Source organism: Dermacentor andersoni, chromosome 5 (genome assembly GCF_023375885.2).
Source record: "Dermacentor andersoni chromosome 5, qqDerAnde1_hic_scaffold, whole genome shotgun sequence".
NCBI classification, from domain to species: Eukaryota; Metazoa; Arthropoda; class Arachnida; order Ixodida; family Ixodidae; genus Dermacentor; species Dermacentor andersoni.
The window spans coordinates 44,450,947-44,469,233 of NC_092818.1; the positions used below are offsets into that span (position 1 = coordinate 44,450,947).

Below are 18,287 nucleotides of genomic sequence, written 5' to 3' on the forward strand. Positions count from 1 at the left end.
GTGTCACGGGAAACTGGCGCGGGAATTTCAAGGCGGCGTCGCGTCTTTCCATCTTGCGTCTTTTCTGGCTTATCAAGCCTCTTCCAACGTTAAGAACGGATTTTTTTTTTCGTATTGTAGAAGCGTGATTTAGCTACAAATTTTAGCTTCTTTTCCTGTTTTGTATTGTATTTTGCCGCGATCGTAAATCGCAAAACGCGGAGAGTATACGTTTGCCGCGGTCACCAAAGTCGCATTTGTCCGCCCCTTTATTTGGCCACCAACCGCGAAGATGACATTCCACTGCACAGCACGAAGTCGCTGCTTTGATTCCCAGCTGTGGCGGTGGCCGCATTCCGACGGAGTTGGAACGCATAGACGCCCATGTGCCGTGGGCGCTTCGGTTGCACGTTAAATGGCCTTCGGTGGTATTCCTGACCCTTATATACACCGTATAAAACTCACGAGACGCAAAGAAACCAGACAAAGAGCTACTCATTGCTCCAACTTCTTCTTCTCTTTTTGCAGTGCCCGTCTGCCCCGTTTATTCGTCTTTTTCTACATACTCCCGCCCCCCAGTAGCGTTGTCCAATTCAAGCTCGTACAATTTCTGCACTGGCCTCATAAGTTTGCCATCTTGAGCTTTCACACGGCAGGCTCGGATTATTCGAGCTTAACCAGGGAAGACGTCCACGACTCGTCCCAGTGCCCAAACACCTCTAGAGATGTTAAGTTCCTCGATGAGTACTACATTATCTACTTGTAGACTGCTACTAGGATGCGATGGGTAGACGTGAAGTGCCCGCAGCTCGAGGAGGTATTTTTTTCTTCCATCGGATCCACAGGTGGTCCACGAGCTTCTGGTGGTATCGCAACTTCTTGCTGAGGTCACGTCGCGTAGCCTGTGCACTTCGAGCTTCGTCGTCACTGATGGTTCGCTCTGAAGAGGCAACAAATGAGCGCCCGACCAGAAAATGAGCAGGAAATAGTGGAGAGGGCTCTCTAGCGTCCGTGTATGAATAGGTTAAGGGCCTCGAATTGATAACCACCTCTACCTCCAGCAGTACAGTTTCAGTTTGTTCGCTGTTGAGCTTGCTATTTCCCAGCACTTTGCGTAAAGATGATTTGACTGATCGGATAAGTCTCTCCCACCAGCCGCCCCAGCAAGGCGCACCTGGCATAATAAATTTCCATTCTATACGACGCGTCAAGAGCAAAGATGCAAATGGAGAGCTCTTCATGGTGTTCCACCTGTCCCATAGGTCTCGCGATGCTCTCTTAAATGCGAGAGCATTATCGGAGTACAGTGTTGCGGGCACTCCTCTACGAGCCAAAAACCTGCGGAACGCTTGTAAGAAGGAGCTTGTAGAGATTCCACTCGTGAATTCAAGGTGCACAGCTCTCGTGGTCGCATATGTGAACAATGGAATATAAGCTTTGTATGTAACTCCATCAGTCTTATGTTGCTTTACATATAGTGGCCTGCAAATTCTAATCCCACAATTTCAAACGGCCGTAATGCGAGAAGCCTGTCTTCACATTGGCGCAAATTGCACCTTTACAGGTTTGCCGTTGTATTTTTGCAGAGAAAGCAAGCATTGACGATCCGTTTAACTTCTTGTCGAGCACGTATAACCCAGTAACGTTGTCGAATCTGCATCATAGTGCTTGCCACACCGCCATGTAAAACTGTGCAGTGAGCCTCAGTAACAACTAAGGCCGTGAAGGGATGCCTTTGCGGTAGAATAACCGGGTGCTTTTCGTCATACTTAGCGTTCATTCTTTCAAGTCGGCCACCAAGTCGAAGCTGCCCGCTGTGATCAAGGTAAGGGTGGAGATCTCGCAGTACGGAGTGTTTCTGGTCAGTGTCTCTAAGCCGAAGGTGTTCAATGTCATTCGTGAATACTTCGAGCTGGACACGACAGATCCAGAATATTTCAGCCGTGTTAACTCCTCTGTCGAAATAGTTCTACCGAACGATGCTTGAATACGACGACATCGATCCACAAATCGAAATATGCAGGCGGTGACGCGCAGGAGCTTCTGTAGGTTGCCAAACTTCCTTAAGTCAATCAGGGTATCCACTATTCTCGGCGCTTGAAGAAGTACATGTTGCGTGTCACACACTGACTCTTCGTAGATCGGTGTGCTCATGTCCGAGTCTGTAGGCCAGGTAGATCTTGGCTGGCATAACCATTCCGGTCCCCTCCACCAGCTGCGACATGTACGTAGAATCTTTAAACATACGCCCCTATTAAATAAATCTGACGGGTTGTCTTCTTCTGGGCAGTAACGCCATAGCAGTGGGTCAACAACTCCTGCGATTTCAGTCACTCTATGCTTTACAAATTGACCCAACCTGTTATGGTCACCCCTGATCCGGCTCAGTGTGATCGTATAGTCTGTCCACATGAGACAGGGAAAATGCGTCGACTCCCATAATGAGTGGATGTATTTTAACAATCTGGCTCCTACTACCGTGGCCATAAGCTCGAGCATCAGGAGTGTTAAAGTCTTGGTAGGTGCTGCTTGAGAATTTGCTACTATTAGTGATGTAGCTCAATTTCCACTGTCATCAACTGCTCTCAAATAGGCACATGCTCCATAAGCCTTCAGGCTGGCGTCGACGAATATATGCAGCTCTGCCTTCTCGACCGCTCCATATAGCCCATCTCTCACGCGGCGCGGAATCTTGATGAAGCCAAGCTGGATTACGTCTGCGCACCATGCTCTCCGTGTCGTCTTGATCTCCTCTGGTAACTGGCCCTCCAAAGAGTGGCCTAAAACCCACAGGCGTTGAAACAAAATCTTTGCAGTGACGGTGAAAGGCAAGAGAATACCAAGAGGGTCGAAAATTCGGGAAGCAGCCTTGAGAAGTGTACGTTTTGTGTCCGACTGAGCTGAGGCTAAGTATTGGGCTATAGGTTTGGAAGAAAATTTGAAGTAATCAGTTTCGGTATCCCATTGCATTCCCAAAACTGCAGTTGATTCCCTTGATGCACCTTCCACTTGCTCCTCCTGGTTGTCGAAAATGTTCTGCAATTGCTGGTTATTGGTCTTCCATTATCTGAAACTCATGCCAGCATCTCGCATAATTGCCTTCGATCGCTCATAGATGCTCAGACCATCTTCGAACGTCTTTGTACCCACCAGTAAACCCTCTACATAAAAGGACTTCTTCGAAAAAGAAGCAAGTGCTTTGTCCTCCCAAGTGTTGTCCAAGTGGTGATGAATAGTTGCCATGAGCAAGAAAGGGCTTGATGTTGATCCAGTGGTACCCGGGTCATACGCCACTCGGCAATGTTACTGTTTTGGGTGACTGGAATGGCATCAAACCAGAGAAGCCGGAATGCATCTCGGTCGGTCTCCTGTATCTCAATTTGTAAGAATGCCTTCTTGATATCCGAGTTGATGGCGACCGGAAACCACCGAAAGCGAAGCAGTACTTGTAGTAACTCTGGGTTGAGGTTCAGCCCTTTATCCAGGTAGTCGTTGAGTGATGGAAAGCCTGGAGCGTGTGACAATGCGTCGAACACGACCAGGAGTTTGGTGGTCAACGATTCCTCTCGTATAACTTCCCGATGTGGCATATAATAGGTGGCCCGATCAATATGAACTCTTCAACTCTTAGGTACTCTTAGATCAACTCTTAGATCAACTCTTAGGTACCACTTCAGCGTGTCCCAGCTCCAGGTATTGTCGGATGACTGCGTTGTATCGCTCCAATAATCCTTCATTCATTGATAGCCTCTTTGCCAGTTCTTATAGACGTGCGAGCGCTGTATCACCGTTGCTTCCAAGTAGCTGTTTCTGATCTTCTTTCCAAGGCAGCGCCACGTGTATCTGCCATTTTTCTTGCGAATTGTTCCTCTGAACCGTGCATTTGACTCAGGAGAGGGAGGTTTGCCAGAATCTGTGATGCCCATTGCTTCGAGCTGCCAGGACGACTGTAGAATCTGCGAGGTTGTGCAATCGTCAGTAATCGTTTCCACTCGCAGAACGCAGACCATAACGTTAGCGTCGCAGCCAAGAAAGGCTTTTTGGCGACTCGGTCCTTGCAGTGTCCATCCGAATGCCGTGTTGATTGCGACCAGTCCTGGAATTTCTATGCTCCTTGACACTTCTCCCGTCATGATTTCCCAAAGATGGTCAGCTCCAGTCAACAAGATGACACTTCACAAACGATAAATTCCCGTGGACAGATGGACCTCATTTATTTGGATTTTGCCAAAGCATTCGATAAAGTTTCCCACTCCAAACTTTTGTTCGACATTAATACTGTGTTTAAGAATCCTAACCTCACAAAGTGGTTTACATCGTAATTACAGTGCCGTCAGCAATACGTTCAAGTAAACGCGCATAGGTCCAGTCATCAACCGGTGTTATCTGGAGTACCTCAGGGAAGTGTCGTAGGATCTCTTCTATTTCTTATTTTCATTAATGACATGACACACCACATTTCTGTTCCTATATGACTATTCGCTGACGACTGTGTTGTTTATAATAATATAGAATCTTCCAGAGACTAAATTAAATTGCAATGCAACCTTGATAACATTATGAAATGGCGTTCTGACTGGCAAATGGTTATAAATCCAACTAAATCAGTAAGCATGTCTATTACAAGAAAAAAGAAGATCCTGCAATTTTCTTATAGTATACATGGTAACAAGCTTAAAAAGGTAGAGGAGCACAAATATTTGGGTTTATTATTTAGAAGTGACTTAAGCTGGAATAGGCATGTAGAGGAAGTAAGTAAGAAGTCGAATAATGCGCTTTGGAGCCTAAGACAAAATTTACACACAGCAACCTCTGAAGTTAAAAACTTGGCCTATAGAACACTGGTCAGACCAATCATTGAGTACGCGAAAATTGTGTGGGATCCTTATACAGAGAAAAACCGTAAGAAACTGGAAAGGATCCAGAGGTTAGCTTCTCGATTCATCTTCAACAAATATGGTCGACTTCACTCCCCTTCAAAACTATGTCAGCTTGCAAATATTCCCAATTTAGAATTAAGGACTAAGTATGATAGGCTGAAGTTCCTGTTCTTTATTATTCATAATGAAATAAAAATTAATAGGACGAACTATTTTGCAATTTCTACTAATGAATCATCTAGACATGGCCACAGCATGTATATTCCCCCTCCGGTAACCCGTAATGACACATTTAAATATAGCTTCTTTCCCAGAACGATAAAAGAGGGGAACATGCTTCCCGATTTCGTAGTTCAGTCTACCTCTTTGAAGAGTTTTCTGAGTAATTTGCATGCCATTATTTATTCCGAGAGCGCGGTGCGTTAATTATCTGACTTTCTGAATCATCTGATTTTATGATTTTGTTATTATCTGTGTATGTTGTTCTTATTTTACATGCCTCAAGTTACACTGATTGGTTTTTTCTGCTTGCTCTATTACAATGTATATGCAATGCAATTTGTTTTTTGTACGTTGTATTCAGATGTATTGTACGCCCTGCCTGAATCAGATGTGTTGACATTGCTTGTTTTATTATTTTTTCTACACTCCTGTAATGGCCCTAAAGAAAGGGCTGACAGTATCAATAAAGAAAGAAAGAAAGATGAAGCCGTTCTCAGTATCCGCTTCTAGAAAATTCCTGTCGTCAGCAAGAAATTTGCCCTCACATCGCAGCTTCCGAAGGAAGTTGTTATCAGCTGTCGGCGCAGCAATGTCGTGACAGATAACTGGAACTATAATTACTCGAACATTATGGATATCGGAACAGTGCTTACTACGCAGTGGTACTTCACCAACCTTTCGTATTTCAGCAGAACTTGGGGGTGCATTGCCAAACGTGTTGAATGAAATTCTGGTTTCTCCCAGTACCTGCGTTGTAGTTTTACAGCCATATCTTGTGATAAATGATCTCTGACTGCCTCCATCCATAATCCCTCTGATGTATCTGGGCCTGTTATTTTTAACGAAAAAAGCGCGAAAAGTCTGTAGGTACACTTCTCTGTCCGTCTTTGCGCAAGCGTTTGTGGAATCTCCGTCACAAACCACTACTGATTGCGACGAGACTATCCCTGCTGTGCTACCTGAAGCCACCGCTGGTCTCGAAGTTTCCGCTGTAGTATCTTTCTTTTTGTAGTTCGGGTCACACATACTCGAGGCGTGTCTTCCGTGACACGCTGAGCACGTGAGTGTGACATGGCAAGACCGTGCCTGGTGACCTTGTGATGTACCTCTATAACAGCGGTTATCCTTAGCTAGCTTCTCTTTTTTGGAAACAAGAGATAGGTTGGCGTCGCAAGCGCGTGTACCGTGCTTCTTAGATCGACAGAAGAAACACTCGCTCCAGCTGAATGATGCACTGCGCAGTATGGAAGCGGTGCTGCTCCCTCGAGTTCTCTCAGCACGGTTATCTACAGATCATTGAGACGATGTGTTGCACTGCTCTCGGCTTTCTAACCCAATACGTGTGAACATGAGCAGCTATTTTAACTTCGCTTTCGATGTTGCATCTACCAGTGCTGGCTCCGAGAGGTTCGTATCAGGCCCATGTTGACGTAAAGTCTGACTCCGCCTTCCTCGCGTACATGCAAGAACGATCTCGTATGGCAACGCCTTCTGTAGAATATCTATCAGCATTGCAGAGAAACTGAGAGTGGGTACGTCTAGTGCAGTTAGACAGGGCATATTTAGTTGCGCGGCATCATACAGCTGCCTGAGGCCGCGTACGCCGCTTCCGGACCTTACACGAGGTAGATGGTGAAGCGCTGTCAGATGGTGCTGCACTATCCTTTGACGATCACCAAAACGTTCTTTGAGAAGTGCTACGGCATCTGAGTAGCAAGCTTCAGAATAGGTAAGCCGGCAATGGCCGCTGCCGCTTCCCCGGCAAGATAATGCCGTAAATAGAAAAACTTCGTCGTTGTCGATATAGCGTTGTTGAGATGAACAGTCAGCTCGAACTGCTCCCAGAAAGGTGCCTATTTTGAATGTCGCCTTTAAATGTCGGCATATCAAGATTCGGTAGCGTTGGGCCAATTCTGGGCATAGCATCAGGAACTGTCGGGGTTGCAGTCTGAGGAGCAGACTCCGCTGTACAGTCCACGCGTCCCAAAGCGTCGATCTTGCACCGAATCTCGGCAAGCATGCTGATAGCTTGATCGTTATATTGTGCAGCAGTTACGTATTCTGCTTCGAGCCCATCGTCGGCAATGCGCTCTTCGAGTGCATCGTTAAGTTTCGAGAGCTCGTTGTTGCTAGCAGATAGACGGTCAGAAATACCTGAAAGCTTGTGCTTGTCCACGGTAGGATCTGTAAGTAGCAACTGTGCTTCCTGCAGAATCTTCGTATTCTGTGCTCGTCGAGCCGACCGCTTAGTCTTGAGGCGATCCATCCGATTAGCTCTTGATAGATGTCTGGTCTCCCCGCCGATCATGAACGACGCGTTATCCAGTCATTCCTCGTCGCTCGCAGCGTGAAGCGGTGGAGTAGAAGACCCTTGGAGACGTGCGATGAAGGTAACGAGTCCGCACGGACGTTTTCGGCACCAATATGTGTAAAACTAACGAGACGCGAAGAAACCAGACAAAGAGCTACTCATTGTTCCAACTTCTTCTTCTTCCCTTTTTGCAGTGCCCGCCTGCCCCGTTTATTCGTATTGTTCTATATACACTATAGGGAGTCATTCAGTCGGCGTCGTCCTTGTGTAGAGCGCGGAAACGGCGGCCTCCGGGGCGCTCAGGAGCCAGCCAGCGACGTCTAACGGTAGTTGCTTGGCCCAAACGCGCCCAGCAGCTACTGTTAGACGTCGCTGGCTGCCTCCGAAGGCCGCCGTTCCAGCGCTCTACACAAGGACGACGCCGACTGTACATCGTATCCAACGTGTTGCTCGAAGGATATTAAGCCCAATCGATCGATCGATTAATATCAATGAATCAAAGAATGAACCAACCAATTACATTACCATGGAATAAAAATTGCAGCTGATCCAACGAACCTTGTTGGGTTCTACATATACAGTGAAGCTTTGTTCAAATGCACAAAGAATTCTGAAACCTGCGTTAGTTTGTGTGATAGTAATGTGAGTGCAGGGCCGTCGCCCAAACCACATCATTTCCCTCATAAGTAGTCCAACCGCGGCCCTGCCGCATCTGCTCGGGTGCATGTGCCTGCACGTGCTACGCAATGCGACACACGCGGCGATCGGTCGTCTCGGGGAGAGAGAGAGAGAGAACAAGGAGAGGAAAGGCAAGGAGGTCAACCAGAAGAGCACCCTGTTTGCTACCCTACACAGGGGGTGAGAGTCGACACGATATAAGTGTACCTGCGATCGTGGTCTAATCACAATAAATTTTAAAAAATGAAAACATTGTGGCGTATTGGTTGGAACATTGGGTTGCTGTGCTCAATGGACCGAGGTTTGCTCTCGCCATTCAGCACACAATAATACATTCCTTTTTAAAGCGAAGATTTTGACTTTCCCACTGCTGCTGATGCTACTGCTGTGGGCTGCTGTCGCGCACACCGCCTCGGGGGGTGGTTCAGAGCGTGTGTATAGACCTTTTCATCGGGCGAGGAGGAAACGGTGCACAGCGAGCCTTTCCTCCTCTCTGGCTGGTGCGATCCGGCGCGGCGCTGCTTGAAAGTATATTGCTGTCGCGTGCTGCGGAACGATTTCGAGATGTTTGGAATCGTACTTTGTGAAATTTACGCAATGTCCGGTCATATTAGGCCGTCAGGGAAGCCTCTCAGTGCATCGGTAACTACAGCACGCGGAAATATGTCTTGGGCGTGCAAACACGCGACGCGCATTATCAGCCGCGGTGTGTGTATATGTTGTGAACTATTTTGCGTATATCGATTTTAATTCAACGAAGAGAACTGGCGTCTCTGTATTACCAGCGTGAAGTGGTAAATCTGCTCACTATCTGATCGCTTGGCGCAGGGTCTAAAACATAAGGGCGCATGCTCGTGTACGGCCAACCTAAGGCAACCACGGAACATTTAAGCGGCAGGCGCTATCAAACATTTGTGATACACCGGCATCGTTCTCACGCATTTCAAGTCTAGTAGACTTAAAATAACTATATGTCTACGCTAGCCTCCTGCATGAGGCTGATGGCGTTGCTCAACACAGCGACCACTGCGGTTGGTGAACCAGCATGATACCTATATAAGCTATGTGCTTCGGCATTGGCTCTTTGCACTATAAAGCCATAATATCCGAGAGGGATCGAATAAAAACAATGCGATGGCTATTTCTGAGGTCAAAATTTCCGTAATGCGTGTGAGTGCGTCGTAGAAAAGGGAACGAACACAACCGAAAAAAGAAACATTGGTTATCATTCTCTTTCTCAAAAAAGAAAGAGAAAACGGGTAACCCCCCTGTACGACCCCGCATAGTCCCAGCGCACAAGATTTATAGATCTATGAACGTTGATGCCGCATGCTTGGACCATGCGCTATATAGAGTAAAGATACCTGTAATCCAGCACCTACCACTGCTTAGCATGCTCGCGCAGTTCGTAAACGGTCGCTTTGCTGTAGAAGTATAGTTCACACTGTAATGTATGTTGTTAGTACTAACCAAGATTATTTTATTCATGGGTGGAAACCTCACCCCCCGAACCAAGTAGTCAGGCAATGTAATCTGCAGCTAACAGTCTGAACGCTTGTCAAAGTATAACAGACAGCTCCTATCGTAGCAGAACGGTACCCACGCTGTTACGATCGTCGCGTATGTTTTATTGTTCCTAAATCACAGCTTAGAACTAGAGGATAACACTGCAATAAGGTCACGTGAATGAGTGAGTGAGTGAGTGAGTGAGTGAGTGAGTGAGTGAGTGAGTGAGTGAGTGAGTGAGTGAGTGAGTGAGTGAGTGAGTGAGTGAGTGAGTGAGTGAGTGAGTGAGTGAGTGAGTGAGTGAGTGAGTGAGTGAGTGAGTGAGTGAGTGAGTGAATAAACTTTATTGTAGGTCCGGCGAGGACGCGAACTCGTCGCGCACCCGGCTAGTCCCACGTCGGGACCGGCAGGTCTAGCCAACCGGCCCGGTCGCGGGCACGCCGGACGGCCAGGATTTGCTTTTCTAGAGCGGGGCTACGCAAAAGCGAGTCCCACTCCTCCTTGATGAACTTGGGGTATGTCGACCCGCACTCCCAGAGCATGTGAGGTAGAGTGGAGGTCTGGCCGCAGGACGGGCAGGCGTCGTCGCGATACACGTCGGGGTAAGCCTCGTGGAGAGCGGACAGACACGAATATGTGCTGGTCTGTAGGAGCCTAAGTGAAACGGCTTGCGCCCTATTCAACTTGGGGTGAGGGGGTGGAAAGACCCTTCTGGACATGTAGAAATATTTAATAATCTCATTGTGAGTAGCGGGAGCGTCCCTGTGACCGTAGAGAGGAGGGGAGTCAGTGCTCCTTATAGACCGTTTCATCGGGCGAGGAGGAAAGGGCGCGCGGAGAGCCTTTCCTCCTCTCTGGCTTGGGCGATCCGGCGCGGCGCTGCTTGAAAGTATTGCTGTCGCGTGCTGCGGAACGATTTCGAGGTGTTTTAGATCTTACTTTGTGAAATTTACGCCATGTTCGTTGATATAAGGTCGTCAGGGAAGCCTTTCGGTGCATCGGTAACTACTGTAGGCAGAAATATGTCTTGGGGGCGCAAAAATGTGACACGCTTAATCAGCCGCGGTGTACGAGCATTATCAGTCGCGGTGCGTGTATGTGTTGTTTACTATTTTGCTCATATAGATTTTAATTCAACAAAGAAAACCGGTGTCTCTGTATTATCAACATTAAATGGTAAATCAGCTCACTGTCTGATCGATTGGCGTAGGCAGTAAAACATAAAACATAAGAGCGCATGCTCGTGCACGGCCAACCTAAGGCGACCACGAAACATCTGAGCGGCAGGCGCTATCAAATATTTGTGATACACTGGCATCGTTCTCACGCATTTCAAGTCTAGTATGCTTGAAATTACCATATGTCTACGCTAGCCTTGCTGCATGAGGCCCATGGCGCTTCTCAACACAGCGACCACTGCGGTTGGTGAGCCAGCACGATACACATAGAAGCTGTGTGCTTTGGCATTGCCTTTTTGGCCTGTATACAGCCATAATATATCAGACGGTTCGCATAAAAAGAATGCGATGGCTATTTTTGAGCGCAAAATTTCCGTAATACGTGTGAGGGCGTCGTAGAGAACTGAACGAACACAACCGAAAAAAAAAATTTCGGTTATCATCCTCTTTCTCTAAAGAGCACGAGAAAACGGGCTAACGCCGCACAACGTTTGTAAATATATACCCGCTGATGCCGTATGCTTGGACCATGCGCTATATAGAACAGAGATATCTGTAATCCAGCACCTACTACTGCTTAGGACGCTCGCGCAGTTCGTAAACGGTCGCTTTGTTGGACAAGCTTAATTCATACTGTAAGGTATGCTGCTATTACTAGCAAAAACTATTTTATTCATGGGTGGAAACCTCACCCATCCAACCAAGTAGTCACGCAATGTAACCTGCAGTGAATAGATTGAACGCTTGTCAAACAGCACAGCTCCTTTCGTAGCAGAACAGTACCCATGCTGTTACGATCGTCGCGTATGTTTTAAGGCTCCTAAACCGCAGCTTAGAAATAGAGGATAATACTGCAATAAGGTCACATTAGTGATTGGAACATTTAGAAATACACAATTGATCTCCGAGGCTGATTGTAGGCTCAAATATGCGAGCACACATCGCGCTGCGTGTTCTGTACACCTCAACGCCAGCAGAAATTACGGCCATGACGCCTTAAACCCCTCCAGCACGTCTCACAGAACCGTTTACCACGTAGAAGACGCACGTCATACTAAACAGACCGCACGACCGCGAAAACAAACGCCAGAACCTACCGCCAAGCGTATACCTGCCATGCAAAAGACCGCTTTCACCCAAGCCAGTATGGCGCTGCTCATAGGCGGCGCCACTGCGTTCACAATATGGCGGCGCCTACGAAAAAACGGTCTATAGAGGAAGTGCGGTCGGTGAGGTCACGCGCAGCCTCGTGGGCAGACTCATTGAGGTTCGGGGGAGCACCCTCGACCGATCCTACGTGAGCGGGAAACCAGTGAATTGAATGGTTTGTGAGAGCATGTGGACTCGAGCCGCTAAGAAGACGAACAGCTTCCTTGGCGTTGCAACCCTTTTGAAAAGCCCTAACTGCCGTTTTGGAATCACTATAAATTTCGGACCCACGACCGTCTAGCAGGGCGAGGGCGATGGCGACTTGCTCGGCGACTCCGGGGTCTGAAGTGCGAATTGAGGCGCTATTGGAAATGTTGCCGCCCGAATCGACCACAACGACGGCAAAGGTCTTCCCGTCACTGTATCCGCAGCGTCGACGAAGCTTGCGCTAATGTCGTGTCGCTTGATCTGTTTGAGGATGGCGGCTGCTCTGGCCTTGCGTCTGCCCTCGTTGTGGACGGGATGGACGTTTCGGGGCACAGGGGCGACTTCGAACTTGTCTCGAATGCACCTAGGGATCGGGGTACTGACCATCGGGAATCCCGCAGGGTGGTAACCCAGCTCTTCGAGGATGCGTTTACCTGCTGCTGTGGTGCCCAGGCGAGTGAGTTGCGCGCGTTCTTGGGCTTCGGCAATCTCCTCGGCGGTGTTATGTACCCCCAGCTTCAAGAGATCCTCGGTATGGGTCCTGATGGGTAGCCCGAGAGCCCTCTTGACTATTTTGCGGATAAGAACGTTGAGCTTGTCTCGCTCCGCTCTGAGCCAGTTGTGCATAGAAATCGTGTACGTGAGGTGGCAGAGTACGAAGGCATTGATCAGCCTGAGAAGATTGCTTTCCTTCATGCCTCGATGCCGGTTTGCGATTCTGCGAACGAGGCGGAAAGCGTTGTCCGTCTTTGCGATAATCTTGCGGAGAGCAGTTCCGTTTCCGCCGTTGTATTCGACAAACATGCCCAGGACCCGAATAACGTCGACCCTGGGTATCACCCCCCCGTCACAAGTGCGAAGTCTGATGCTGCTTTCAGAGACTGGCTTCCAATCTTTGGGTCTGCCTCCCTTCTCTTTTCTGTAAAGTAGCAGCTCCGACTGGGCGGGGGAGCATCGAAGTCCGGTGGGGCGGAGATACTCCTCGATCACGTCAATCGCCTCCTGCATGGCTTCTTCGACTCTGCCCTCGCAGCCGCGGGAGCACCATATGGTGATGTCATCGGCGTAAATGGTGTGCTTGACGTTCTCGACGCGCGCCAACCTCTCGGAAAGACCAATCATACAGATGTTAAACAATGTTGGGGAGATGACGGCGCCCTGAGGAGTGCCCCGCCCTCCGAGGGGCACATCTTCGGAGCGGAAGTCTCCAATGCGAAGCTTGGCCTTCCTGTCAGTCAGAAAAGAGCTGACGTAGTTGTGGAATCTGGAACCGAGACCCAGGTCTGAAATGGTCTTGACGATGAAGGTGTGGAGCACGTTGTCGAAAGCCTTCTCGAGGTCCAGACCCAGCAGAGCCTTGACGTCTCTGGAACGGCCATCCACAATCTGATGCTTGATTAGTTTCATGGCATCCTGCGTTGAGAGTCCGGCGGGGAAGCCGATCATGTTGTACGTGTAAACCTCGTTGTCTTCGAGGTACCCGTTAAGCCTGTTGAGGACGACGCGCTCCATGACCTTGCCGACGCAGGAGGTCAGAGAAATCGGCCTCAAGTTTTCGATGTTCGGGGCCTTGCCGGGCTTGGGAATGAGCACCGTGCAGGCCGTCTTCCATTCTGCAGGTACAATGCCGCTCTTCCAGGACTCGTTTATCTTGTCGGTCAGAAAGACAATCGACGTGTCGTCGAGGTTTCTCAGCATTCTGTTGGTGACTCCGTCCGGACCCGGCGCAGACTTGCGGTTGAGCGCGAAGATGGCCTGTCTGACCTCGGCAATGGAGAAGTCTTCATCCAGCTCGGGGCGTGGAAGGCCTCGGTAGTCCGGGAGTTGGGTCGACGGATCTCCATCGCGACGGACAGGCAGGTACTTCTGTATGAGTTTTGCGACGAGTTCATCGACCGTGTTAGACCTGGTGGCTTCGTGAAGGGCCCGGGCCAATGTATGCCTTTGATTTGACTTCGAGCCGCTTTCATCGAGAAGGTGCTTCAGCATACCCCAGGATTTGCCGTTGCGCATTTGTCCGTCGATGGATTCGCAGAGCTCGTCCCACTGCTGCTGGCATAGCGCCTTGCAGTGGTCTTCGATGACCTTGTTGAGCTCCGAAATCTTCTTTCGGAGTCTGCGATTGAGCCTTTGACCCTTCCATCGGCGGAGCACGGCGGTTTTGGCCTCGATCAGGTGGGCGAGTCTGTCGTCCATCCGCTCGACGTCGAGATCTGTTTCCACTTTCTTGGTGGCCGCGGAAGCGTCGTTCCGGATGCCTTCGCACCATTCTTCGAGATTGGCGGTTGCCCTGGCTCTCTCGGGTTCGTCACGAATCTTGCGAAAATGGTCCCAATCAATGAACGTGAATTCTCTGACCCTACTCCGAGACACCTTGAAGTTGGTCTCGAGAATGTAGTGGTCGCTGCCGAACTCCATGGCGGTGTTCTCCCAACCCACGTCCTCGACGTTCCTCACGAAGGCGAGGTCGGGTGTCGAGTCCCGGGTGATGGAGTTGCCTATGCGCGTAGGAAAATTCTTGTCAGTGACCAGAGTGAGGTCCATCTCGTTGGCGTCTTGCCACAGGTTTCGCCCCTTGGTAGTGTCGTAGACGTAACCCCAGATGCCATATGGTGCGTTGAAGTCGCCGACGACGACGAAGGGTCGAGGGCCGGCCAAGTTGGTCGCCTTCTTGAGAATGGTTTTGAACTGCTGGCGCGAGTCTCTGGGGTTGCTATATACATTGAGGACGAACACGCTGTTTCTGCGCTGATTCCGCTGCGGAACGTCGAGCAGGATCTCAACCATGACATATTCGATTCTACCACTCGCCAGCTTGAGGTCGTGGGTGATATGAGTTAGCCGTTTATCGATCAAGGTGCAAATCCCTCGGCCCCCGGGCCGGCCCGACACGGCCCTGTATCCCTGGAGCGAGGCTGCGGAGATTAATGTTTCCTGGAGAGCAATGACCTGAGGTTTCGCAGACAAAGACCTGAAAAACTGCTGCAGAGGGGCTTTTTTGTTAGAATACCCTCTGCAGTTCCATTGCCAAATGCGAAAACTCTCTCTGAATCTATCCATTATGGCTGACCTGACGGACTACCACCTAACGGGGCAGTTAGGCCTGCGCAAAGAATGGGTCCTCCTGTCGCCGCGCTGGTGGGATAATGAAGTGTAGCTTCCTTTAGTATGGCGGGAACGGTTAGCGGTTGTACGACGGAGGCGGATGAAGCCATTTGCGCCTCAATGGCGTCGATGCGATCTGCGAGAGCTCTGAGGCCCCTGTTGGGGTCCCCGAGCGCAACCTGAATTTGGCGAACGTTATCACTGAGGCAAGCGACGCTAGCGGTGACCTGTTTGAGGCCGTCTGCCAGGCCAATGAGACTTTGCTTAATCTCGCTGACTTCTGCAGACAACGCTCCCGATTCACATGTTTGTTTGAGTACTGCCCTGCGTTTGGAGGACGTCGCAGTACCGTCTACCGGAGCTGGGATTGGAGTCTCGGTGGCCGTGATTGACGCACCGTTACCCGACACATTCGAAACGAGTTTCTTGATCTCTGCCATTTCGCTAACTAGTGTCTTGATCGTGTTCTTGAGGTCGTCGTTTTCTTTGCGTAAGCGAATACCTTCCGCGTCTCTAGCTTGATCTGTGGGCGGGTTGCTACGAGATGTCGGAGCAGCCTGGGTATTGGCGCCGGGCTTGGGTCGTACCAGATCGGCCCAAAGAAGGGTAGGCTGCTTTCCGCAACGTGTGGAGGCGGGCTGAGGCCCGGATGCTGGCTGGGTTATGGAACCCGGGAGGCCCCTTGAACCGGATCTGGACCTGGATCTGGATCGCAGCAGAGATCTTGACCTCGACCTGGCCCTAGAGACGGAGCGGCTCCTGGTGCGACCGCTAGAGCGGCCACGAGACCTGGATCTCCCCCTGGACCGGGAGCGGCTGCGATCGTATTGGCGTTCAGGCGATGCTTGCCGGCCTTGATTCGCGCTCTCCATGGGCGGCAAATGTTCGGCGTTGAGGGCGCGGGAGCGTTGCCCCCGTCTGCGCCTGACGTGAATGAAACCTTCAGAAATACACAGCTGATCTCCGAGGCTGATTGCAGGCTCAAACATGCGCGCACACATCGCGCTGCGCGCTCCGTACGCCTCAACGCCATCAGAAAGTCCGGCCATGCCGACTTAAACCGCTTCAGTACGTCTCCCAGAACCGTTTTCCATGTAGACGCCACGTCATACCAAATAGAACGCACGAGCGCGAAAACAACTGCCAGACACTACCGCCCAGCGTATACCTGCCATGCAAAACGGAGCGCTCGCCCAAGCCAGCATGCCAACTGCCCATAGATGGCGTCTCTGTCTTATTCACGTTTTCAGAGCAAAATAAGCAACACCCTTCGCATGTGTGGAGTGGTCAAAGCTTCAAGGAATGTCGAAGAATTGTTGCACAGTGAAGCTGTGCGTTGTTCTTGACAGGCCATGGCCACGTGATACATAAATCAAAGCATCCGGCCGAATTCACAAAGCTTTACTTTCGTAGGTGATCTTTTCTATCGGCCATGGCCACCTTCGCTAGTAATATTGTTATGGTACTATGCGTCCACATCAGTGTCGATAAAAAATTCAATTTTGGCCTGGCCCGCGCTCTCGATCATCTTGCCCAAGTGCTTGATCGCCTTGTAAATATATTGCAAGTACGTTTTCCTTTTGCGTCTGCCTTCACGTAACAATATGTTCATCATTAGGATTGGCTGTAATTGGCTATTACGAACAATTATAGCGTAAGGGCGTTTGGGGCCCCGAAGAACAGGTCAGCTGTCTTACTGTACTTCTTTTTCTCTTGGCACACTGGCTTGTGCGGCAACCATGCCAGTGCTCATTCTCTGAACGTGAAGGTATAGAGAACCTTTCTAGCCTCTATAGTGAAGGCCTACCAAGTGATCACAACACTTCTCCTGCGCTTTCTCTTTCTTTTCAGATGTCGCCCTCACTTTAACCTTCGTTAAGCATTTTATTTTTTTCACGCGTAGTAAACTAAGAGTGGCCGGTACCTCTAAGTGGCGGCAACATCTCTTCAAATTCACTTACTTAAAAAAAAAAGAAATTGAATAGGAAGTACCTATAGGACAATGACAAGAAGCCTTAACAATCTTTCGAGAATTGTCATTGTTGGCATGATTAGGTAAACTACTGTGTAGGCACATCTTTCCGGCGTTGATGAGCACGATTCAATGTAGACATTTTTACGTGGACGAAGCCTGTCAGTTTCTTGTTTTATTCTTGGGCAGTGTCGCGTCTCAGGTCCCTATAAAGCTGTCCCTAATGCTCTCGTAGCATCCCAGTCACGAACATAGCTCCACCCTTTGAGCATTTGTAGAAAGCAGCACATATAGTTATGAATCATACGAGCCGAGTATTGGTATTGGTTACCTTTGGACTCAGTCTCGTCGCCGTCCTTAGCTTCGGCGCTGCCACCTGGAGGTCGACCCGCCGCCGTCCTTGTGCGGTCCTTGGGACGTTTTTCCAACGCGCCACTCGACGACGTCGCCGTGACCTTCCCTAATCCTCCTTCTTTCTCGCTATTTCGCGAGTGTCTCCGGCCGCTCGGTTCGGCCGTCTCTGCGCCAACGCGGCTCGGTGACTTCACGCCAGTGTTCGACACCCGCGACCTAAGGGAGTCCTTGTTCTTCGACGCAGCTGGACGCGAAGAAACCCTCGGATCGGCCGCGATCGCCTTGCTGTCGCGTCGAGTGGGCGCCGCTTTTCCTTCGGGCTGGAGGGTCGACTTCACGCTGTCCGGTTGCCTCGACGTCGACCTGGCATGCCGCTGGCCGGGCGGCTTCTTGCTCTCCGGCGGAAGTGGAACTTTCCTGCTCTCGTGCTGACCGGAGCTTCGCTTGCTCGCATTCTGCGCGGGCAGCTTGATGCCCTCGCGACGGTCGGCCGCTCTGTTGTCCCTGCTGACGCTCCGTGCTTTGGTGCCGGCACCGTCGTCGACCGTGCTTTTTCTGCGAGATTCCGGAACCTTTGCCTGGGTGCCGTTCGGCCGCGGAGCGCTTGACCGTGTCTTCTGGGACATCTTGGAGCGAAGGGGTTGCAAATCACCCCACGAGGCCAAGGCCTGGTAAAAAAAGGAATCATAAAAGAAAGTCTTTGTATAACTCACTTCCACTGCGACTTTCAGTATAAGGCGGCTTGT

At 50.0% G+C, this 18,287-nt stretch overlaps 1 protein-coding gene across 1 annotated transcript in view; it reads right to left on the minus strand.

Moving 5' to 3' along the window:
* The window catches only part of LOC126530024 (cytoplasmic dynein 2 intermediate chain 1), an 82,701-nt gene that overhangs the window by 60,134 nt on the left and 4,280 nt on the right, over positions 1 to 18,287 (minus strand). Inside the window, exon 2 of the mRNA XM_050177489.3 lies at positions 17,519 to 18,209. Within this exon, the coding sequence (XP_050033446.3) occupies positions 17,519 to 18,209 (691 nt within the window). The remainder of the gene's footprint in view (positions 1 to 17,518; positions 18,210 to 18,287) is intronic.